Here is a 24831-nt window from a genome sequence, read left to right on the forward strand (position 1 = left end):
TTTATGTCTAATTTCCATAACATGGTATGGGGCATTTTAAAATGTTTAGCAAAGTAAACCAAAAAAAGTGTTCCTCATAAGATAAGTAGGAAAATATTCAATATAATATGTGTATGATATACAGAAGCTGGTTTATTGGAAATAACTGTTGAATGAGTGTGATCCGGTCAGCCTGTGAGGAGCCCTGGTTAACCAGCTTCTTTTTAATCCCTCTAGCTAAGCTAAATCTGTGGTAGCCTGGCTTATAGCATCAACTTGACTAAATATGTTCATTCCTCCTGATGTTGACTGTGGTTGGTGAACGTGTGTGTGTGTTAGCCAAGACGCAAGGAGAGAATGTGTTGTTGCATTTGTCCCATTACAACACAGTGATATGGGTCCAAGAAAAGATCTGCCAGGGCTCTAATTCAAATGTAATAGAGTTGAATAAAGCAGCGCCACCTTCTGGTGAAGATGGCCTACATGTACTGACCTATATAAGAATACAGTGCAGATTAGTGATGGGATTTCCGGCTCTTTTTAGAGATCCAGCTCTTTCGGCTCGGCTCACTAAAAAGAGCCGGCTCTTTCGGCTCCGAACCGGCTCTTCAGGTTGTTTTGTTGCTTTAATTAATTTATTATTCACAATAATATAAAATTATGCACAAAAGGAATTACTAACGTAAAAAAGTGGTTTTATTTATATATGTTTATATATAAATATATGCGGTGGCCCCTAGAGACAAAACACGTACAAACTCCAAAACACATTTCTAGCATGAACTGAACTTCCAAAGCAGAGCTACTAGATCACTTAAATTACACAATTGAAAGCATGAAAGCATGTGTGTATTGTTTGTGTATTCATACACAGGCACTCAAATATATTCAAATAATTTAAAAAAAAGTTCATTTACCTGTTATTACCACACACCAAATCCGGTCGTTGGTACTTGCTAGATTGTGTAGCCACAAGATAACAAAAGCTCAACACTGCGCCCAACATCCTGGAGCACTTCTGTTGTCTTTTGTAAGTGTTTTGAGTTTTTATGTGCTTCTGAGTTTTTACGTGCTTCGGAGTTTGTACCTGTTTTTACGTGTTTTGGAGTTTTTACGTGTTTTGGAGTTTGTACGTGTTTTTACGTGTTTTGGAGTTTGTACATGCTTCAGAGTTCGTACGTGATTTGAAGTTTGTATGTGCTTTGTCTCTAGGGACCACCGTAAATATACTTTTATTTATTCACACCACATAAAATGTAATAAATAAATCATATAATACAAAAATCAACTATTCACATTTCAACTTTTAACTATTTAAATTTTCAGCTTTTTCCTTTTACAAATTTAAAGTGAAAACAACACAAAACACTGCAAAACACAATTAAATATAAATTATAATATGAAAACAAAAAGGACATGCACATTCTCTGTCATATGGGCCCGCATGAATCCGCACTTTCTGAATCCTTTATCATCTGCAACCGAAAATAGTTTTGGATGATTACTATACCTTTCTAATGTGACGTTGTTGTCCCTGGCTCTCTGTCTCTCTCTCTCCCTCTGGCTCTGTTGTTCCTGTGCTACTGAGTGTAACTACCGCCCCTCCCCCCTCTGCCCAGCGTAAAGCACAAGGCTCGCGTGCAGAGTGAAGCGGAAAAAAAGTGCGAGACAGAGGGTGAGAGAAAGAAAAAAAAAAAAACCACGAGCCGTCACGGCTCGCGATAAGGAGCCGGCTCTCGTCGTTCACGTCAAAGACCCGGCTCTAAGAGCCATTTCGTTCGCGAACGACCCATCACTAGTGCAGATGTCACAGAGCCCACTCTGGTCACAAGTCCTGCACCCGTTCACTGACTTCACAGAAATGAGCTGGAAGCTGAATGGCAGATGGCAAAGCTAAAACGCCAGTAAGTGAAAAGAAGTGATGAAAATCACATGATGAAGCAGCCCTGAAGCCCACCATAGACCTGTGGAGCAGAGGTTAGCACTGTTAGCTCACAGCAACAGGGGTCCTGGTCCTCTGTATACAGGAGATTGATAGTAACGCATTATTATCGGCACAGGGTCGAGGCAGGGCTTGAAACTGATGGTGCTAAATGACTGCATGTGGATTTGGGCCGACTGACGTGAAGCAAAACCAACATATGGGCACCTTCTCACGAAATTCCGACAGCACTTAAATGTAGCAGAGCTCTGCCGGGAAACAAAGCCCTCTTTGTCACTTCTTCCCCTTCTTCAGCTTTTTCACGTGAGCGAGGTTAATAAACGACCACTGATCATGTCTGATGACACACTTCGGGCGCAGAGTTGTGCTTTGTAACTTTTTCCTGCTGGTTAGACCTTTGTTAGAGCCCAGTCTGGAGCGCAGGAGAGAGAAGGAGGGATTTCCCTGTTCCAAAAACTTTTTCATCCAGTTTCCATTAAGGAGGGGGAGGGAGGATGGACATTCCTCTCATACTGAGGCCAGGCGGTGTGGGGGGGAGGGGGTGCTTCCTGCCACTTCTCATGTACCGCTTCTTTCTTTACTCCCAACATGGAAAAAGATTCCTTGGCCTCTAACAAACTCTTTTCCCCGGTGAAAGAATAAAAAGCCCTCGGTGACGTCCAAGATGGAGCGGCTGCAGCAGCGCGTTTCGTAACTTCAGGAGAGTTGGTGCCGAGGAGACGACAGAGCAGCAGGGAGCGAACAAAAGGATGTTTCACTGAACTCACGGGCTCGGAAAGTAAACCAGGTTCTTCAGGTAAATCATTTACGTGTGTGCGCGCACATCAACCGGATGCTCCGCTTATCTTTGTCACACTGTTTCAGTCCTGCTGTTGTCATTTTACGGCACCAAACTAAACGGCTGAGAAAAACCAGACTTTCAGCGCGTCGTTCGTGAAGCTTGGATTGGCTTCGGACTCAGTCATGTGTGCTTTGAATTAACTTCAATAATCAGTGCCAATTCACTGACAGCGTGACGCGTAGGTGGGTGTAGCCTTTACTGCATCCTGGCCTTATCAGTAGGACTCCAGTTAGCTCTGTGTGACATTTGAATGTGAACGTGGGGTCCTTGGAGTGGGTCAGTCTGAAGTGGATGACTCAACAGTTGTTTTGCATTCACAGCGGTGTACTGTCAGTTATCACAGGCGCACAGTAATCTGCGTATGTGACGTTTGGACCTCAGAGTGAGTAACAGAAACTAAACTGGAAATCTTTAACTGACCAGATAAACAAGAAAACTCACTCTATGCAAAAAGCCGTAGAGTGATTTTAATTGGGAAATCCATCCATTCATTTTCCCAACTGTTTATCCAAATTGGGCACGAGCCGTGTCCCACGAGCCTGCCCCAACCCTTACAGGGGGTTCGGCATTTCCACACAGCATCATGGCTTTAGTTTCTCTGTTGACACACGCAGACTAAATTCTGATAATTCTCATTTAATTTAAGACTAAACAAGATTGAGTTTAATGATTTAGATTAACTTGTATTTGTAAAATATTTGAAATTGTAGCTTTTAAATAAGCTTGAATTGCCATTAAACACAAAGACTCCAACTGCAGGCCTCGAGGGCCGGTGTCCTGCAGGTTTTACATGTGTCCTTGATCCAACACAGCTGATTTAAATTGCTAAGTGACCTCCTGACCAGGTTGAAAGTTCTCCAGAGACCTGGTAATGAGCTAATCATTTGATTCAGGTGTGTTGACCCAGGGTGAGATCTAAAACCTGCAGGACACCGGCGTTCCTGGCCTACAGCTGGAGTTGGACATCCCTGGAATAGAAGGTGTAGCTGTACAGTCACTGGGCCTTTCTTTTGATTTGAAGATATTTGTTAACAGCACTCTTCAACGAAAGACATTTGCTGCTCCAAAATTTGGAGTTCAGCTTGAGGTGAAAGGGGCAGTCCATGCTAATGTCTAATGTTGGGGTAAGAGTTTCTTTAACTGAAGGGGCCGGGCTGAGCTCCTGTGAAACAGCCCCGCACCATGATCCTCGCTCCACCAAACTGTACACTTGGCACAGCGCAGTCACACAAGCATTGTTCCCAAGTGTGACACTGAACCGGCAACTAGCAGAAGTAGTGAAGGTAGATGACTTTAATCCCTGGGGTTGAGAGGTCGGCAGAGGTAGAGACCAGCAGCCGGGTGGATTTGTGACTGAAGGATCGCAGCTCAGAAAATGGGAAGATTTACAAAATGGTGTTTAGATCAAAAAGACAGGAGATGTTCAAGTTTTCACTGCGAGTGAGCAGGATGCACAGGACAGAGGCTGAGACGGTTTGGACGCGAGCGGCAGCTTTTGATTATTTTAGTAAACAAGTATTCCATTTCTTTTTCGAGTAATTGGATGAGACATCGTTTTGTTTTAATAATCAGCAGTAGAAAAATACAGGTCCTTTAAAATAAACTCCTCATTGGTTTTCATGCTAGAAATGTCAGAGTTCTGCATAGTTTAACTAAACAGAACCTAAAGGAAGTGAGGTCAGAGGTCACATTGTAATGTAACTCCTGTATCTTTACTGTAGACTTGAGTAAACCAAACAGTGGAGGATGGGAGAAGCTCACAGGTTTGCTGATCAGTGGTTTGATGGAGCACCGAGCTAGCGTTTCCCTGTAAAGGTCTGAATGGTTATGACAGTAAGAAGCACTGCTAGAAAAATGTTTTCCCTGCACCAGAGCTCGTTCTCGTGGTTACGACCTTTTGCTCCTGATCATTTGTGTGTAGACAAACTCCGTGTTAAACTGTGACGTTTATTTTCACTGCTGCTGTTGTTTTATCAGCCGTAGCAGCCAGTTTGCTAACATGTCAACAGTTTGCTGATTGACTGGGATCACAGTCCGACTTACAGCTGGTTACACCCCCAACATACCGTTTACCCCCGTTATCCTCGGTTATCCTCGTGCTAACCAGGCCTCACCCTGCTTAGCTTCCAAGATCAGAAAAGGCTGGCTCCAACCTTTAATGTGCTATATCTTGTTTTCACCAGCCACATACCCCAGCACGTACTGCACCCGTGTGTTGTACCTGATTCTTGAATATTGTATCTGACAGTTTAAATATCTGCGGTTGCTTCAGCATCATTCTGCTTGCTTCTTTCATTTTATGTGTCGTGAACAATCTGCACTGATCTTAAGAAACATCTGCAACATGAACGACGGACACTGAGTCAGCACTCTTCTGTTATACTGATATAGAAAGTCCAGAATAAGGACGTCTGCCTTCAGACAGTTCCACATAAACATCTTGGTGGTCTTCACTTAATATCAGATGTGTGAGTGGATGTTGGTGCTCCACAGATCTTTAAAGAAGTGTTGCATGTTATACTGTGCTGAGCTCAGGTGACAGAAGCATGAAATGTGGTTTCCATGTTTGCATGAGCCGTCTCGAGGACAAGTCTACACATTGTTCTTGACTCTTATTTATTTTATTAGAATCATCATGGGTTTTATTTTTCAAGTCCTGAATATTTTCATGCTTTATCTTAGACCGAGTAAATACATGTGCAATAAAGTGCAGTGCGTACATTTAACCAGGAAAGGCATCTGCAGTATGAAAGCACTCCCACTATTTTGTCTTTCTATAGTTTTAAAGACAACAGGAGGAAAAATGTGATCCCACAGTCCATCCTGTTGTTCATAGAGTCACAATGTCATGGTCTGAAACACTTATCACAGAGACGGTTGACAGTCAATGCTGGTTAAGCAATTACACTAGTGCACAGGTATGAAGGTGTGGCTTGGAGCTGAATAGTTGCCAGGTCCACCTCCGAGCTCCACCTGTCAGAGTGTGGGAAGAAACGGGAAAAGAGGTGCGTTGTTTCAAACCTTCAAAACCCAGGTACACATCGCTGTGAGTGGAACAGACATTTTTTCACTGGGATTGCTTTATAAGGAAGGATTCTTTGAGCCACACAGGTATGATATCATTTTAAAAACAAAGGTCTGGACAGAAGCTGAATTCAGGTTTGAGCTGTAGAGATAAAATCAGCGCTTTACTGCCATGCAGCAGAGACCAACAACAGGTGGGAAGAAAAATGTTGCATGTATTTTTTCTGAAGGCTTCACTCTAGCAGGGATCTCTGAAGCATTACATCTGAAACTATTAACACTTTTAGCCAGTACATGTATCAAATGTGCTAAACTGAATGCATACGCTGGACTCTGTAATATAATTTAGCACGATGTAAACAGTCAGAGAACATCAGGAGAATGGAGGCTTACTAAATAAACATGGATTCCTTATTTTTCAACATTATTTTAAACATAAGTGTATTTTAACTTTTGATTTAAGTTCATGTTTCCACTTTCATTGCATGAACAAAGGATATAAGAACCAACAAAACAAGAGGTCATGGGTGTTACAGTAGCATCAGTTGGATTATGTCTTTGCTCTCATGTATGTCAACAGGTGTTGTTAATGGTCGGTTGTGCCGGCAAGATAGGAATTTTTTTCCATCGCTTTTCTCCCAAATCCTTTTGTAAACAGCTGGAGTCATTTGGTCTAATAAATGAAGGTGTTTAATTATGTTAATACAATTTGTGGGGGGTGCTTCTGAAGCCAACATTTTGTAATTTTGCTGCAAACATGACAGGGTGTCTGTACATCAGGAGGTAGAGCAGGTCATCTGCTGACTGGAAGGTTGGTGGTTTGATCCCTCGCATGCCAAATATCCTTGGGCAAGATATTGACCCCAAGTTGCTCTCCGACGCGTCCATCCAAGTGGGAATGTTAGTGAGTACTTAATACAACATTCACTTTCTTCTATTATTTTAATACTTTGAGTACCCCAGGAGAGTAGATAAGAATCAGTCCATTTACTTTCAGAAGGTAGGCATATTTACCCATATTTTCCGGGATATACCTGAGATCTGGAGACCCAAAGCTTGTATAAACCAAGATACCCAGGGTTTGGGAAATAATTGCAGCAACATCCTTCCATATGGGATATGTGGCTGGTGGATATGATGAGCATGAAGAGCCAGCTGAGTTCTGCTTTGACTTTTCCTTGGGAGTGATAAAGAAGCGGATCTGCTTTTTCCAACAAAAGTCCCTCCAGGTTTGAGAGTTGCTTCTTTTTCCCATTAACATGGTTTGTAGAGTCCTTATTCATTATAACCTTACTCTGGTACAGCTTACTTACTAGACCATTGCTGTTCCCGAAACTATAAGCATCCATGAATATCTGGATAACATGAGGAACTTCAATCGGACAGAGACCCTTAATGTTTTGGTCATTGAACAAGTAGATGTAATACTAGAGTGAGCCCACTGTACATATCTTCTGTCTTGTAATGGTGACTTAAAGTCAGGGTCACAGGCATGCCACCTTAATAATTTGGAGTTTGTACTCATTGAGCACTTTCACCCACTGGTTTACTGTTTTAGGGATTTCTTCCTCTTTTTTTCTGTCGAGCCAAGTAATGACTGGACTATTAAATTCCTGATATTTTAGATAATGCCAGGTGATTGGTAGTTATTGAGTCTACAGTGCTTCAGTGGACATGAAAATTTCCAGTGCATCGCAGAGGTATATACAAGGTGTCCTCAAATTGGTGCCTTGAAGCACCAATGGTTGCTGGCTGCTACAATATTTAGTGATGAGACACGAGGTCTTGAATGATCAGGCCCCATCTTATCTGAAAAACCTCGTAGTACTCTTTTACTCCATTGGAGCACTTTGCTCTCAGACTATGGGCTTACTAGTGGTTCCTAGGGCTTTTATGGGAACAGTACGGGAGGCTGCTGACTACAGTATGGGAGGCAGCCTTCAGCTTCAGGGCCTCTCTTCTGTGGAACCAGCTCACAGTTTGAATTCAGGGTGACCGATACACACTCTACTTTAAGGACTTAAACGTTCCTTTTTGGACCAAGCATTTAGTTATGTCTGGAACAGTGCAGTAAATCTAAGCTGCTGGGGTCGTCACATGATGCACAAAGTGTTTCTTCTTCACTCACTGTGTGTTTATACGCCACTCTGCGTTTAATCATTAGTTATTATTAATCTCCAGCTCTCTTCCACAGCGTGTCTTTGCCCTGTCTCCCCACCCCAACTACACGTGGTAGGTGGCTGCCCCCCTGTCCCTGAGCCTGGTTCTGCTGGAGGTTTCTTCCTGTTAAAAGGGAGTTTTTCCTTCCCACTATCGCCATAGTGCTTGTTCATGAGGGGTCATGTGATTGTTGGGTTTTCTTTATTCGCCTTGCAAAATAAACATCTTGAGACAACTGTTATTTTGGTTATATCCCCAGACACTGGTGTCAAAGTTGTTTACAGAAACAAATCCTCAAAAATCCTGTCCTGAATAAGATTTTATTCATTTTTCCACATAAACTCTGATCTTGGCGTTAGCAAAATTTTGTTACGTTTGTCATGTTCTATGGAACGTGCTGCGTGGAGTGTCTGGACCCTTGTTGTTGGTTCTTGTACAGCTGTTTCAAGAACTTGGTTCGCATTACCAGGAACAAGTCGGACTTGTTCCCAATGCGTTGGACTCCGTCAGGGCTGCCCTTTGGCCCACATCCTCTTTATTATTTTAATGGACAGAATTTCTCGGCGTAGTCAAGTGATGGGCTTCCACTTGGGGACACCCCAACCACAGCCTGTTCAGACTCCTGCCCTCCGGCAGACGGTACCATGGCCTGAGGTACAACGCTGTGCGGGGCTGTGGAAGCTTCTTGCAAACCGCCATAAGACTGTTGAACATTTTTATAGAACAGGGTCAGCTGAAATGGTTCAGCTGGACATCTCTTGGTGAGTTACACTGAGAGGAGATCCATGGGCAAACCCAGGATTATGATAACAAGCTGAAGGCAACTCTAGACACTTACAGTGGGGCAAAAAAGTATTTAGTCAGCCACCGATTGTGCAAGTTCCCCCACCTAAAATGATGACAGAGGTCAGTAATTTGCACCAGAGGTACACTTCAACTGTGAGAGACAGAATGTGAAAAAAAAATCCATGAATCCACATGGTAGGATTTGTAAAGAATTTATTGGTAAATCAGGGTGGAAAATAAGTATTTGGTCAATAACAAAAATACAACTCAATACTTTGTAACATAACCTTTGTTGGCAATAACAGAGGTCAAACGTTTACTATAGGTCTTTACCAGGTTTGCACACACAGTAGCTGGTATTTTGGCCCATTCCTCCATGCAGATCTTCTCGAGAGCAGTGATGTTTTGGGGCTGTCGCCGAGCAACACGGACTTTCAACTCCCGCCACAGATTTTCTATGGGGTTGAGGTCTGGAGACTGGCTAGGCCACTCCAGGACTTTCAAATGCTTCTTACGGAGCCACTCCTTTGTTGCCCGGGCGGTGTGTTTTGGATCATTGTCATGTTGGAAGACCCAGCCTCGTTTCATCTTCAAAGTTCTCACTGATGGAAGGAGGTTTTGGCTCAAAATCTCACGATACATGGCCCCATTCATTCTGTCCTTAACACGGATCAGTCGTCCTGTCCCCTTGGCAGAAAAACAGCCCCATAGCATGATGTTTCCACCCCCATGCTTCACAGTAGGTATGGTGTTCTTGGGATGCAACTCAGTATTCTTCTTCCTCCAAACACGACGAGTTGAGTTTATACCAAAAAGTTCTACTTTGGTTTCATCTGACCACATGACATTCTCCCAATCCTCTGCTGTATCATCCATGTGCTCTCTGGCAAACTTCAGACGGGCCTGGACGTGCACTGGCTTCAGCAGCGGAACACGTCTGGCACTGTGGGATTTGATTCCCTGCCGTTGTAGTGTGTTACTGATGGTGACCTTTGTTACTTTGGTCCCAGCTCTCTGCAGGTCATTCACCAGGTCCCCCCGTGTGGTTCTGGGATCTTTGCTCACCGTTCTCATGATCATTTTGACCCCACGGGATGAGATCTTGCGTGGAGCCCCAGATCGAGGGAGATTATCAGTGGTCTTGTATGTCTTCCATTTTCTGATGATTGCTCCCACAGTTGATTTTTTTCACACCAAGCTGCTTGCCTATTGTAGATTCACTCTTCCCAGTCTGGTGCAGGTCTACAATACTTTTCCTGGTGTCCTTCCAAAGCTCTTTGGTCTTGGCCATACCGGAGTTTGGAGTCTGACTGTTTGAGGCTGTGGACAGGTGTCTTTTATACAGATGATGAGTTCAAACAGGTGCCATTCATACAGGTAACGAGTGGGGGACAGAAAAGCTTCTTACAGAAGACGTTACAGGTCTGTGAGAGCCAGAGATTTTCCTTGTTTGAGGTGACCAAATACTTATTTTCCACCCTGATTTACGAATAAATTCTTTACAAATCCTACCATGTGGATTCATGGATTTTTTTTTTCACATTCTGTCTCTCACAGTTGAAGTGTACCTCTGGTGCAAATTACTGACCTCTGTCATCATTTTAAGTGGGGGAACTTGCACAATCGGTGGCTGACTAAATACTTTTTTGCCCCACTGTATGCTGTTTTTTGTGTTTTCAGCTTTTTTCCCATTTTTGTGAATTTGACGTCTTCTTGTCAAATTTGGCAGATTCAACATTAAATTAATATTTGAAACTATACAAATTAAAGTTGTTATAGTTATAATTCCAGCTTGGTTCTGGATGGAGTATTGAGAGTTGGAGGTGGCCTCGCTGCTGCTGCGATGCCAGAACATATGAAGCATCCAATCATTATCCCAAAGGACGTGCGTATGACCACACTGCAGGACACACACGAGAAGATTGGACACTGTGGAAGACTGTATATGCTCTCAGAGCTGCAACAGAAATATTGGATTCCTTCTGCTAACTCGGCGCTGAGGAACTTTCTGTCAGGATGCATAATCTGCTGGAACACTAAAGGCAAACCATTGGAACAAACTGGCCAAGAAGACAGACTTCCACCCGATGAACTCCCCGTTACTAATGTGGGAGTGGATCGCTTTGGATTGCTGATTTGAAGCTAGGCCGCAGCACTGTGAAAAGATATGGTGTGCTGCTTACCTGTCGTACAATGTGCACAATTTTAATGTGCACACAATAAACACTGATTCTTGTCTAAATGGCATCTGACTCCAGTAACGGATGACCCAACAGACCCTAACCACTTGCTGCTGATGAGGAAACGGCCAGTTTGCCTCTTAAAACATGTTTGCAATTGCAGGAAATGGCAATATTGAAGTATGCTCGAACTATACATGTCTGTGCTGCAGTGGAGTATGGGTGCGCGTATTTCATGTAAGAATAAGAGCAGTTAAATTACTATGCATGCTTATTTCTGGTGCCTAAAACATATTTTCCCAAAACCTGAAAAGATTTCAATGCCAGAGATAAGCAGTTTCTAGATTTGTCATCCAATATTTGTTCATTGTCCAGATCCTTTGTGTGTATTTAAACAGGAAACAGATTTGGCTGTCATTCAGTATGTGTACACCAATGTTTTCTTCTTGTGTTGTCAAATGTTTCAAACGAACTAAAATGCAGATTGCAACAGGAAGATCCATTGAAATGAATATGACAAAAATAACACGCATATGTAACAAGTCTACCTTGAATCTTGGTGTCTGCTGCACTGATTTTGAGTCCGCATAAAATCACCATTTTGACCATGTTCCTTCTAACAGGAAGGCCCTCTGACAGAGCCAGGCTTGGGAGAAGCAGCCGTCTACAGGGCCACGTGGGAGGTGAGGGGCAAAGAGAAAGTAGAGAAAAACGGTTACGTGGAACGTGGTGCTCAGAGGACTCATTCCATTATGAGGAGCTGCCCACCACCTATAGCACTATAATAAAGGAGGATTCAAGGTCACCTGATTCAGCTCTAACCAAATCTGAGATTTAGATTATTATTGCTGTCAGATTTCTTGAAAACAGACGGGTGGTAGTTCAGTGCAACCAGACGTCCTGTTCCCCATTCTGCTTTTGATAGCTCTAGAAACCTTTGAGAGTTGATCTCATACTAATACACTAGACTAAGGTATAATCTGGCACGAAATGAATGATCAACTGGAATTTGGATTTAATGAAGAGGGGAGAGTCTCTCCTCCAATAGAAAGCTGACATTGCCCTTCTGTGTCTGTGAACAAAGCAAGTTATTCAGCTAACAGCTGCAATTCTCTGTCGTGTTTAAACGCAGTCTAGTCTAAAGAGCTTTGAAAGAAACTGACTGGATGTCTTTAAGTTTCCTGACAACATTTCATCTCTCATCCAAGAGGCTTCTTCAGTTCCTCTGGGATGAGAGAAATCCAGTCACTTCCATGTTCCTTAAACTAGTATAACCTGGATGACAGAACATACACTGACAAACATGCAGTCTAGTTCGTTCAAGTATAAACATGTTTATGTGAAAAGTCATGTCAGAGCTGCCACAAGCTTCAGACTACAAGGTGACATGTGGGTGAAAAATGACTTTTACAACTTCATTTATGTTACATTAGCAATTCGCTGATAGGCTTTCAAATTAAATGTCAGAATCCACACTTGTGTGAATGAACCATGAAAAACAGCCATTCGATATTAAGTAGATATGCCAAAGTGCAACCAGGTGGTACGTGATATTGGAAGCTGCCTCTGTGTTGCTTTAATATTCGTTAATGACATTGACTGTTAAATTCTAGAATAATAGAAAAAGTAGCTACTGAACATACATCTTTATAAGAAGTACTTTTTGAGTTTTGTTCCCAAAAAATTCTCTGTAAAATGAATCGAAACGACAGCACCACAGTCTGAGGAAGCCGGAGGTTTCTTCCTGTTAAAATGGAGTTTTTCCTTCCCACTGTTGCCAAAGTGCTTGCTCATAGGGGGTCATATGATTGTTGGGTTTGCCTCTGTATGTAGGGTCTGCCTTACAATATAAAGCACCTTGAGGCGACTGTTGTTGTGATTTGGTGCTATATAAATAACATTAGATTGGATTGAGCCACTGTTATAGCTTAGGAAGGCTGTCAGACTCAGGAACGTTAATATGTTGAATACAAATGTTTCTAACTTTGACTCTTTTGTTTTGTTGTATATGTATTTTGCTGAAGTGCAGGCATCTCACCAACACTAACTTATTTCTCCTTTTGTCTCATATTTTATTTGCCAACAGATGTTTCGGAAAAAAGCATCTTCCTCCTTGAGAATGAGAAGGATAACAGAAACTAGATGTAATGATTTTCTTTTCTCTACTCTATCGAACAGGGATCACATTCAGTGTTGTCAGTGAAACCATACTAATTTGAATGCAACAGAAAAACTGTGTATGTTTTGCTGCAAATCCTTTGATATACTTTCCCTCAGTTTATTGCTGCTTTGTAGAACTTGTGCCTGAAAGTGGTGACCGTGCACCAGGAAGCTCCCTGCCTACCACCATTACTTTCAAAGAAGAAAGTAGAAGAGACACTACCAGTTTCCATGCTTTACCAGTTATAAATACTGTGAGCAATATTGAGATTAGATGATTGTATTCAAAAAAGAAAACTCCCAACTGGGAAAAGCCACTTTTCCCAGTTGGGAGGTAACGGCACTCGTCTAGACTTTCCACACCTGCTTAGGTTGTTTTCTCAACTAGTACTTCTCAAGGCTCTTGTGCTGCTCCTTGGTGGAGTTGTTATCTGTGATTGCCACTTCTATCAAAGCAGTTTTCTGCTCCTTGCCAACCAGCACAGTGTCTGGCTTCTCAGCGCTGGTCTTAGCCTCTTCAGGTATTTTGCCCCACAGATGATGCATCATCATGGACATCACTGGAGTGTGGGATACCCAGGTACTTGTGCCTATCCTGCTACACTATATTGTCAAAAGTATTAGCTCGTCTGCCCTCACACACATGAAATTGAGTGATGTCCCATTCTTAATTCATAGTGTTTAATATGATGTGGGAATTTTGACCGTTCTTCCCAAAGGTCAGGCACTGACACTGACCCGACCTGGCTCGCACTCTCCACTCGAATTCATCCCAAACATGTTCTTTTGGGTTGAGGTCAGGACTCTGTCCTGGCCAATCAGGTTCTTCCACATCAGTGTGTTTTTAGACTTTGTGCACTGTTGTGCAGTCCTGTTGGAAGTCAGGTTTGTTAGCGGTGTGAAATTGCCCAAAATTTGTCGGTATGGTGAAGTATTAGGAGTTTGACTGCAGCTAAGAGGCTGAGCCCAAGTCCTGTTTAACTCTAACACGCTGTTCTTGAGCTCATCTGAAATGTCTATAGTGACTGACTCTGAGAAAGTTGCACACTGTGCATTCAAGCATCTTCTGACCCTGCTCTGTGATTTTCATGAATCATGGCGTGCTGTTACCTTTTTGTACCTATGGATCATGTTTTACACTGATTATTCATGCTTTCCTGTGGAGGGCATATCTCGAGTGTGTTGGACCTCTTTTATCCACGAATTTCTAGAGAAAGGAGGAGACCCCTGGTGTCTTTCCTGAGATGGATAGCAGGCTTCCAAATATTGAGAGTCAGTAAATATATCATAATGAGTAGGTGCCTTGGTAACATATTGTACAGGACCACATGATTGTGAATCATGCAGTGAACACTGTCCCGTTAGGACTGATCTTTTCGTGTTGGGACACTACTTGCAGATGAAACGGACTGCTCTGGTAACAGCGATCCTTCATGGATGTCCTGCAGGATTTGCAAATGAATCTCAGAAACTGTTTTCAGAATCTTTACAATGACAAGGAAAGGTAGCAAATACCCTGTGCCATTTGCAGTTTAAACCCTTTTATATCACTTTATATCTGCAATTGTTGCATTTTTAATGGCATATTTTAAACTTAAAAATAAATGAATAAAAAAACGTATAGAAGTATGAAGTTACATTTTCATAGGAATCATCCAAACTTTGGATCATATCACCTTCAGGCAAATTGAAGACTTTGGATGTGACCCAGGGTTTGAAAATATAAAAAATATCCACATAATGATTATTTTCCAAGTTATAACTAGTGTTTCTAGAATTGTGTTGTATTTGAACGGGTCTGTCTACTGATATTTTTGTTTTTGTGTGAAGATTTGTCATATTTGCTCAATCCAGCATGAAATCTGAAAGCAAATCATTCACAGCTTGTTGTTCAACGTTTGCACCATGAAATTGTAATGCAAATAAGTTTGAGCAGAAAGCCCTCGTTGATTGGAGAATGACCTGTGTGTCTTATTGAGACGGGCACGTGAACAGTAACAGTGTTACTCTTACAGTGTTTACAGTTAAATGCCCAACGGCCGCCGCCGTCTTCTTTCTGTGGTTTTAACTCCTTAGTTGAGCGTGTGATCGGGGGTTGAGGGCTTGGGTGAATGGTTTCTAATGTTTTTCAGGAATTGTTCCTCCTCCACTTGTGTTCTGTTGTTTGCGCGGGGCAGTGGTGGTGATGGATGCTTCCTGTTCCTGTCTGACCTGAACGTTATTTCTTTCCTCTCGTATCAACTTTACTTTCTCTTTCTTTGACTGTCGATCTCTTGACCCACTAAACTCATTCCTGTCTGTACTCACTGTGGCACTTTCCCTTCTCCTCTCAGGGAATATCGACCGTGGGCGAAGCTTATCCTTCCACGAGGTTTGTGGCCAGCGCGAGGTGGAGATGAGGGCCGCAGCCGAGGAGTCCTCCAACAGCAGCAGTAGTGTAGGAGGCGGCGGCAGCACAGTCCTGCAGCGTCTCTTACAGGAACAAATGAACCGGAATTATGTGCTCCAGCAACAACAAGGTGGAGGAGGAAGTGGTGGAACAGGAGGGGGAGGAGGATACTCGGTGCAGGGACAGGTTGGGCCATCTGATGATCATTCCATGAGCCCCCACATTGCCCGGCAGGAGCCACAGGGACAGGAGTTGCAGACAGACAGCGGCCTGGAGAAGCTGGGCTCCTCCAGAACCGGAGGAGGAGGTGGGAGTAGTGGAGGGGGAGGGGGAGGAGGTAGTAGCGGAGGAGGGAGCAGCCAAGGACAGTGTCCAAACTCTGAAGACCTCCCTACATATGAAGAGGCCAAAGTGCAGTCGCAATATTTTCGGGGCCACGGCCCCCCTCCTCAACCTCAACAGCAGAATAACCAGGCCCAGCAGCCTCCTCTACAAGCGTCTGTGGGCGCCGCCTTCTATGTCACAGGGGTGAACAGCGCCAAGGTGCGCACTGAGGGGCGCCCCACGGTGCAGCGAGTTAGCGGCATGGGGAAGGTCCACCAGGACGATGGGCTGAAGGACCTGAAGCAAGGACACGTTCGGTCGCTTAGTGAGCGACTTATGCAGCTCTCATTGGCCACCAGTGGCGTGAAAGCTCACGCTCCTGTCACTAGCGCCCCACTTTCTCCCCAGCTGCCCCCTCCAGGGCCAGCTGGTGACTTATACAAGACGCAGCATCGTGGCCCACCTCCTGACTACCCATTCAAAGGTATGGGTTCTCCTACCAAGCAGCAGGAGTCGGGAGGCCATTTTTACCAGGAGCAAAGAGGAAGGGAACACTCGAGGGAAGTGCCTCATGTCCGATACCAACCCCCACCAGAGTACGGCTCGTTCAGGTAAGGAGCACGCCCTCACGCAGTTATAGGAAAATACGAATGAGCTACAACTTTCAGCACACTTGTGTTCAGTAGGCTGGAAAACAGACTTCTACAGTAGTTACTATTCCAATAAAGGTGTAGTATTGGTTAAAGTATTGGTTGTTGAACCATTCCCGGATCTTAAAAAGTGACAAGTGGTCTTTTCCTTGTTCATCAAAAACCTCGGTGTTCTCCAGCTCTGCTGTGACTCTGTGCTGTTTACAGCTCAAACACAAGTTTAATCTTTCGGCAAACAACTAGAGAAAAAATAAAAGTACACCAAAATATCCTAATACTACCTTATACTCGTGGCTCAAGAGTTGGGAGTTCGCCTTGTAATCGGAAGGTTGCCGGTTCGAGCCCCGGCTCGGACAGTCTCGGTCGTTGTGTCCTTGGGCAAGACGCTTCACCCGTTGCCTACTGGTGGTGGTCAGAGGGCCCGGTGGCGCCAGTGTCCGGCAGCCTCGCCTCTGTCAGTGCGCCCCAGGGTGGCTGTGGCTACAATGTAGCTTCCATCGTGAATGTGTGGATGACTGGATATGTAAAGCGCTTTGGGGTCCTTAGGGACTAGTAAAGCGCTATATAAATACAGGCCGTTTACACAACCCAATTGTGTAGTATGGTGGAGGGAGTTTTTACAGAAGCATGCGAAGGCAGCAGTCCACGAGGACCGTGGCCTAGGACTCCCATGTCAGTCAGCACCAGAATGATTGGAGAAAGATCCGTTTTAGGTTTGGGAATGGCAGCTTCAAAGCGTGGAGCTGCGGCGTCTGTGAGCTGAACAGGCGTTGATCAAGACGTCCCAGAAATATTGATGAGCTGAGACTGATTTACTTTTCTCAGCTTACACTGAGTTATCACTTAGTGTGTTCAACAAATAAATTAGAAGTAAAAATAATAAGGCACCCAAAGCGCTTTACAATTCCACTCTCACATTCACACACTGGTGGAGGCAGCTACGGTTGTAGCCACAGCTGCCCTGGGGCAGACTGACAGAAGCCAGGCTGCCATATTGCGCCATCGGCCCCTCTGGCCAACACCAGCAGGCGGTAGGTGAAGAGTCTTGCCCAAGGACACAACAAGCAGGACAGAGAGAGCTGGGGATTGAACCGGCAACCTTCCGGTTACAGATGAGCGTCCCAATCCTCTGAGCCTGTGTGTGTTTGTATGTGTGCATTCATACACTTTGTCTCTACCTCAACATATCCGAGTCCTTCCTTCCTTCCTTCCTTTAGCACAACACTCTACTCAGCTGTTAAATGGATCAGAAACCTCTAGTTTGGGATTATTCAGCACTCCTATGCTAACCATGCAGCTGTGCTTTCAATTCCACGGCTAAACTAAAGTCAAATAAACAATTATCAGTCGGTAAAAAACAAGATTTTAGTTTTCATCGGGGTAAAAATTCTCCAAGCAGAAGGTAGAAAAACAAAAACCGACCCTGGTTTCTTGGATGCAAAGACGGATCCTGTTGGGCCTGTTTAGCACTTACCTCAGAGCAAACTGGATTTAAACAGTCATGAATACAACCAGATTTTAATTGTCAGGGCAGGACGTGCTACGACATGACCTGCTGTGGTCTGATGCCATTCCTTTGAAGACAAAAGATATTTTCTGAACAAACTCAGCTGAAGCTGGTGTGTTCCCATGTTACTCAGAAACAAGTCACACATCACCCAAGCAGACAAACCAATGAATCAGACAGGACACGTGATAAAAAGCCTTAGTCTGTATGTAAATGCAACTAGTGTGCATGCTGGGGGAAATTATTATTTGACCTCCTGCTGAAATTTGAAGTTTGCTCACTTACAAAGAAGAAACGGTCTCAACCACAAATCTCAATGCAGTGAATTCGTCCTGTAGCCTTAAACAGCAACATGTTTCTACCTCTGTGTGTGACTGTGGGGACTTTCTGCTGCTGCAAACATGGCAGGTGTGTGTGTGTGTGTGTGTGTGTGTGTGTGTGTGTGTGACACAGGTTAAATGTGAGCTTTTGTGTGGTCAGCTAGACTAGAAAGGCGCTGTTTGTTTACTGTTTGTTTACTGTTAAAATGTGATTGGAGCAAATCATTTGGGCTCAAATGAAAATGAAAAAAATGTCAATAAAATAGCTGTGGACACATGCTGTGTCTGTTTCAGCGAACTGTATGCTAATAAATGTTCAACAGTGTGCAAAAACAACTGACTTACAGATGTGTAACCATGCTTTCTGCAGGTCCAGTAAGGAAGGCTTAGTTCACACCCAGCGACCCCTTCAACAGCACAGTCCCACCTCCTCTGTCACCTCAGTGGGCTCTTTATCGCGCACTCAGTCCTCAATCCTTAGCAACATCCTTAGTGCCTCCCACTCCTCTCATCCTTCCTTCCCTCATCAGCAACCCCAGAACCAGGGAGAGCCCTTACTCACGGCGGTCCCTCGTAGTCCACATAGTACCGGCTCCCACCAGTTGGCAGAGTCTTTTACCTCAGGGTCGCTTCACCCACCACAGAGGAGTCATGGTTTTTGTCCAGATCCCTATGGCTCCACACCAAGGATGCACCATCATCATCATCATCAGCAGCAGCAGCAGCAGCCTCCCCATCTGTATCATCATCATCATCAGCAGCAGCATCATCATCATCAGCAGCAGCAGCAGCCGCCATTCCAAGGACCTTCCCAACCGCAGCTGTCGGTCCATTCTGGACCTTTCCCCCTTTCACAGTCCTACACTCACCTGCAGGGGGAGCCCTTTGCAATGATGGCCCGTGCCCAGCAGATGGTAGATACACTGACAGACGAAAACAGGATGTTGAGGCAGGAAATGGAGTCCTGTCGCGAGAAAGTCACTAAATTACACAAGGTAAGAAGTTTAGCAGTCATCTGTTTAGATACATGTGCAGACAGTGTTGCCCACTAAGTTTCAGATGTTAGTGTTCAACATGACCTTTGACCTGTTTGAAACCAGAGTACTCCTTCAAACCTGATGCTGACACGTTCAGCCTAACAGCAAGACAAGTGCAGCACTGTGTGAAGAAGAAGATGTTTTTGGTTATAATCTGTTTTCTTCATGCGTTCCTGAACAGTTTGGTTGAAATGTGTTTCAAAGCGCTAACAGACAATAGAACAGTGGTGTTGTTGGTAAGGCCAGTTTGGACCAGTAACTGGTATACAGTTTCACTCTTTCTGTATCTGTGAACAGCTGGAAATGGAGATCCAGCTGGTCTCAGAGGCCTATGAAAACCTGGCAAAGTCTTCCTCCAAGAGGGAGGCCCTGGAGAAAACTATGAGGAACAAGTTGGAGCTGGAGGTGCGCCGGCTGCATGACTTCAACAGAGACCTCAGAGGTGAGAAACAGTGAAGAACATGACCAACATTCCTCAAATGACTTCAAATGTAATGATGACCTGTAACAGCTGTACCCCGTCTCAGCTCCCAGCGTTTACAGAAATACGGGATCGGTTGGATGGACTTGGATCTGTCCCCAAAAGGACAGATCCAAGTCCTGGCTCAGCCGCTTCCAAGCATTTTGGCCCCACACTGTGAGAGTGTGACTTAAGTAATATACAGTTACACATTTATTTATTTATTTCATTTTTATGAGGTGAAATGTCTTGAAGAAACTTAAAGTCCAACAAGCTCTTTAGACTGTCTGGAATATTTTTTAAAAAGAAGGAAACCAAGCATTTTGGTGTCAATGACTGCAGATTTCCCTTGATTAAAAAGAGAAACCTTCACAGCATCTAGCTTTGCTGTTCTTGGGGAGGTAGGTCTGACATTTTAACTTTCCTTTCTGCATGAAAGCAACACTGAAAGCAACATAAATAAAGAGAGTTAGCACGCGTTCCAGTTATTATAAACTAGAATCTAAATGAAGATCTAAAAGTGTCTTGGGAAAGGAAAAGAACAGCTTATGAGTCCTGGTAAGCATACAGAGCAGCCAGTGGAATCAGGTCGCTGCAGCTGATGGATGTAACAGGGGAACTCTGGAGTGTGTGGGGATACAGCCTCTGTTTTTTAACGTTAGTTTTTCCATTTTCCTCAAACGTTTACAATAAATTGAGGGAATAAAGGAAAACGTAGCGGGATGAGGAAGGACAAATGACAAAACCAAAGCCCCACCCAACTTGTGTGGTGCTACGTAAACAACAAAGAATGTCTACATTTGGGTGAGCCGCAGAAAGATTCCACTTCTCCTGTTGTGGGAATTTCCTCCGTGTCTCGCCTTTGCTCCAGCCTCAAAGGATCACTTTGAAGCCAGTTTGGTGTAACAACTTTCATCACTTTAAACAGGTAAATGTCCTCACCATGAATGACTTCTGGAGATAAGAAATCTGGGAGTGTTTTGTAACATTTCCCAGAAAGATTGAACCTTTTCACATTTCCAAAAACTGTGAGCCAAATTCTCTCCATTGTCCAAGTAGAGGTGTGTTGGAACAGGCAGATGGATCAAAGCCAATCATCCGGTGATAGTTCAGTCTCCATTCTGATTCCCATTTTTGTTTTATATACAATGAACATTTCTATTAACTCACTGGCCTCCTGAGAGAGATGCTTCTGATCTCAGTGTTATAAAACGTGTCCTAAATAAGTCAGAGGTATGTAGCTCAAACTCCTGCCTGAGCTTCTCAGAGGACTTACCACACGTGTACAGTTCATGTGCATACTGCTGTGGTTCCCCAGTCCTTCTGCACTATCCAGTGTGAGGACCAAATCAGCATTTTACAATCTACCTTGATTTTGTGTTTGACTACCAGATCCCACCAGACCTTTAATGTTGCCGTGACAACAGGATTTGGATCCCTCAGATATGTGTACATTTAGTCCGTTGGGTAAATTGAGCGCAGGCATAGACTGAGGGTGCCAGTTTGGTTCAATCCTTTTGCATCGCATTATTAATCGTGCTGTCTCATACAGTGTGTTTAGACCTGTTGTTAGACGGGCTCCCAAATCCCATTTAAGTTTGTACTTCTGTCTGATGAATTCAATCCTTCCTGCACAATATTTGAGTCTCAGAAATATTTAATTTACATCCAGATTTTTCTCTAAACTTTTCTAAGATGGTCCAGAGCTTGAAGAATGTGTCAACTGGGTTTTTAAGGTCTAGCACGATATTGTCTGCGTTCTTTGTTCTTCCTGTGCTATCAGCTCATTGCTTTGTCTCGTATACGTCTCAGACCTGACCTGTTCCTGTGGAGAGCTCAGAGCTAGCTGTCACATTTATTTTCATTCCAGCCGCTGGCTCATGACACAACGCTGGTATACGTCTAATCAAAGTCTAGTTGAAACCCTCAGCATCCAGGCTCACTAAGGCTGTGGGAACGCCACGTTTGTTGGCTTCACTTATGGGCGTAATGTGCGTCTGATGTAGTCCCGTGTGTGTCGACCTTTAATAAATCCTGTTTGATCTTCATCTGTCAGGTCTGGGAGTTTACAGCCAACATTTAAGATATCGGCCGATAGGATTTGCAGTACTCATTCTTATCTTCTTTTTGTAAGACTCATATCGCGACCTGTTTTCACGAGTTTTGGCCTTTTTAACTGTCCAGCTGAATGAATCCAGTAAAGGGGGGCTAGCTGTACCATTCACTGGGGTAGCCAAACGAATGGTACAGCCTTATAACGCTTTGCTTTAGTGATCAGTGAGGTTAAGGTGTCACTGGAAAGGTTCCTACAGAGGGGACGTCTAATCCAGCAAAATAATCTACAATTTCTTTTTCATCCACCAGTTCAGACGGGTCATGCTGAGTTTTAAAGCAGTGTAGAAATTTTGACATTTTGCTACCTTAACTGTGTCCTATGTTATTGTCTGTTCTCTCTGCAGTCCTGGATTTCTTTTTTTTTGTTAAACACGCCATTTTCCATAATGTTCGTCTGTTTATTTTGATGCATAGTTAAATAAATAGCATTATGGTCAGATATGTCTGCTGTTCCCATTTTACTGCCACCACCATGCTTTGGTGGGTGTGCGTCCCTCTGCAGAGCCCCGTCTCTTTTATAAGAATGATTTATTATTTCTCTATTTTGTTTAAAGCTTGTTGTGTCCTCGATATTGTTAAAGTCGTATTCCAGTCCACATCAGGAATTTCCGTCACACTTGGTGGTAATCTTGTCAAATGTGTGTCCCCCTCTGGAGGTGCATACACACGAGCTACTGTGACACTCTTTCCTTTCGCAGTTGCATATCTGCCTTCTTGATCCTCATCTTCCTCAATATTTTCAACATTAACATTGCTTGATATCAGGGTAGTTCTCTCTCTCCTGCTATTCTTATGTGAGCTGAAGATGGAATTTGTATATCCAAACCTTTTTGACATGTTTCATGTAGAAATATCACCTGTGTCCTGTCTCTTCCATAAGGAGAGGATCCTAATTGTCCACCGCCTTTACTCCTGCTGTTGGTGCCGCTTCTCTCTTCTAATGAATTGAAGCGGCTGTGACATTGCGTGTTGTATAGCAATGGTGGCAAAAATGCCGACTGTGGAGCTGAGCGAAGCGCTCACCGAGTGGAGAAGTAATCAAAACTGTGCAGCTTGAGGCTGGCTTCATGTGCGGTGCTGTATACACGGCCTGGTCCTCTCAGTGGATTCATATTCTTGTGTAGGGTGTTTGAAAACGTCCCTTCCTCTTCTTCCCCAACTCCAAAAAGTCAGGTACTGTCCCTCCTCGATCAGCTTGTTTTGAATACGGTGAGCGCTCCGCTCAGCTCCACAGTCGCGCCCTCATTTCCCCACCTGTGGCCACTCTCTCTGATACTCCTTTCATTTCTTCAGTTGTTTTGTCCAGTTTGTTGCCCATTTCTTGGTGTAGAGAATTAATATCCTTTTGTAGACTGTCGTGATCCTCTTTCAGTTCCGACCTGAGTGATTCTGTAGCGCTCACCAAATCATTCGGGGCTCCAGGGTTCGTGTTAGCTTGCGTTGCAACATTGCTAGCTTTTGCTGATGAGTTGTTTATGTCTCGGGCGAATTTGGTGTTTTGGGCATATTTGTGTTTTGTCAGTCTCCTGCATTTCCTTCCCCACTATTTAACTCTAGAAGAATTGCCTATAAACAAATTTTTATATCTCCATGTAACCTTATATATTTTAAAATTAAATAATGAAACATCCTAACCGAAAATGGATTTAGCTACATTCTGGACAGTGTTTCCAGAATGCAGTAGCTAGCGAGCTGATTGGAGACCGTTACAGCCAATCAGAATATTTGCATCCAAGTCTGTAATTGGTTGGTTTTGTGGCACACTTATGACGGTGTACGGAGAGTTGAGCTTGCAGGGAGCAGAGATCTGAGCAAGCGCAAATACCAACAACTGAGCGAGAGCGGCTGTTATTGTGTGTGTGGATAATAGCAAACACTGGAATTAGAGCAGGGCGACATGACCAAAAATATTTATCACGATATACATTTGAAAATTTGCGATAACGATATAACTGACGATATAATTGACACTATACTAATATATTTTCACTTAAACAAGCAGCTGTTTTTTATGTGCATTAAAGTTATGTAAAAATGTAACAGTGCATTGACAGTTTAACCAAAAGGCATTTCCAGTGGAAACTGGCCGACATATCCTCAGCATAACCATGTATAACATCCACACAACTTAAAAAGAGGTTATACACACAGTACGGTAACATTATGTTGAAGCACAGTACGTATCACTCCGCGAGGCTCCGCCTACGATAGCCGTAACGCTCCCACAATCCATCAAGCGGTGCGGCTTCGTAGCTCAGCAAAGTCGTACTGAAACATGTGACAGATTTTCGAGCGCCGTGCACATAAAATCGTTTCGAGGTCAGTAAACACAACCAGAGTTCATACATAAGGCACACGGGATTATAAGGGGCTCTGTCGACTTTCAGAGAAATCAAAGGATTGATTTTAAGTGCGCCGTATTTTCCAAACAACACGGTAATAACGACGGCCCGCTAGCATGCGCTACCAAAAATAGTGCTTTGTTGTGTATCTGACGGACCAAAGCTAAACCAGTTCCACCAGTGAAGCTGCAGCATTTTTACAAACCAGTTCAGGTTCATCGTTTCATTCAACGATCCACTTTCGCCCTTCTTATTCTCCGTCGCCGCCATGCTTTTTCCTTCCATGTGCGTAGGTAAACAAAGGCACTGCGCATGTGCGTTTTACCCATACTCTATCGCCATATTTCATTTTCTTATCGTTGCCCAACATTACACCGGTATTACCGTGGACGGTATGATATGGCCCAGCCCTAACTGGAATACATTTCTTGCATTGAGACATTAAACTTTTCTTCCCTCCAAATAATTTTTTGCGTGTTGTTGGTTTTTTTCTTTTGGTTTTTTACATGCGCTCAGAATAGAGGCACAATGATAACGCCATACCAGTGTCATTGAAATGCATTGTGCTGTATGTGTGTATACCCAGGCACCAAGATTTTGTGTTATGTGCTGTTG

General features: G+C 43.7%; 1 protein-coding gene across 1 annotated transcript in view; it reads left to right on the forward strand.

Moving 5' to 3' along the window:
• Positions 1-11544: 11544 nt before the first annotated feature.
• Positions 11545-24831, forward strand: part of amot (angiomotin) — a 30403-nt gene continuing 17116 nt past the window's right edge. Inside the window, exons 1-5 of the mRNA XM_085364215.1 lie at positions 11545-11595; positions 12999-13056; positions 15406-16396; positions 18633-19257; positions 19597-19741. Coding sequence (XP_085220341.1) covers positions 12999-13056; positions 15406-16396; positions 18633-19257; positions 19597-19741 — 1819 coding nt within the window. The 5' untranslated portion in view covers positions 11545-11595. The remainder of the gene's footprint in view (positions 11596-12998; positions 13057-15405; positions 16397-18632; positions 19258-19596; positions 19742-24831) is intronic.

Source organism: Diplotaxodon limnothrissa, linkage group LG10 (genome assembly GCF_057381915.1).
Source record: "Diplotaxodon limnothrissa isolate DT_005_m linkage group LG10, D_limnothrissa_male_GT1.1, whole genome shotgun sequence".
NCBI lineage: Eukaryota > Metazoa > Chordata > Actinopteri > Cichliformes > Cichlidae > Diplotaxodon > Diplotaxodon limnothrissa.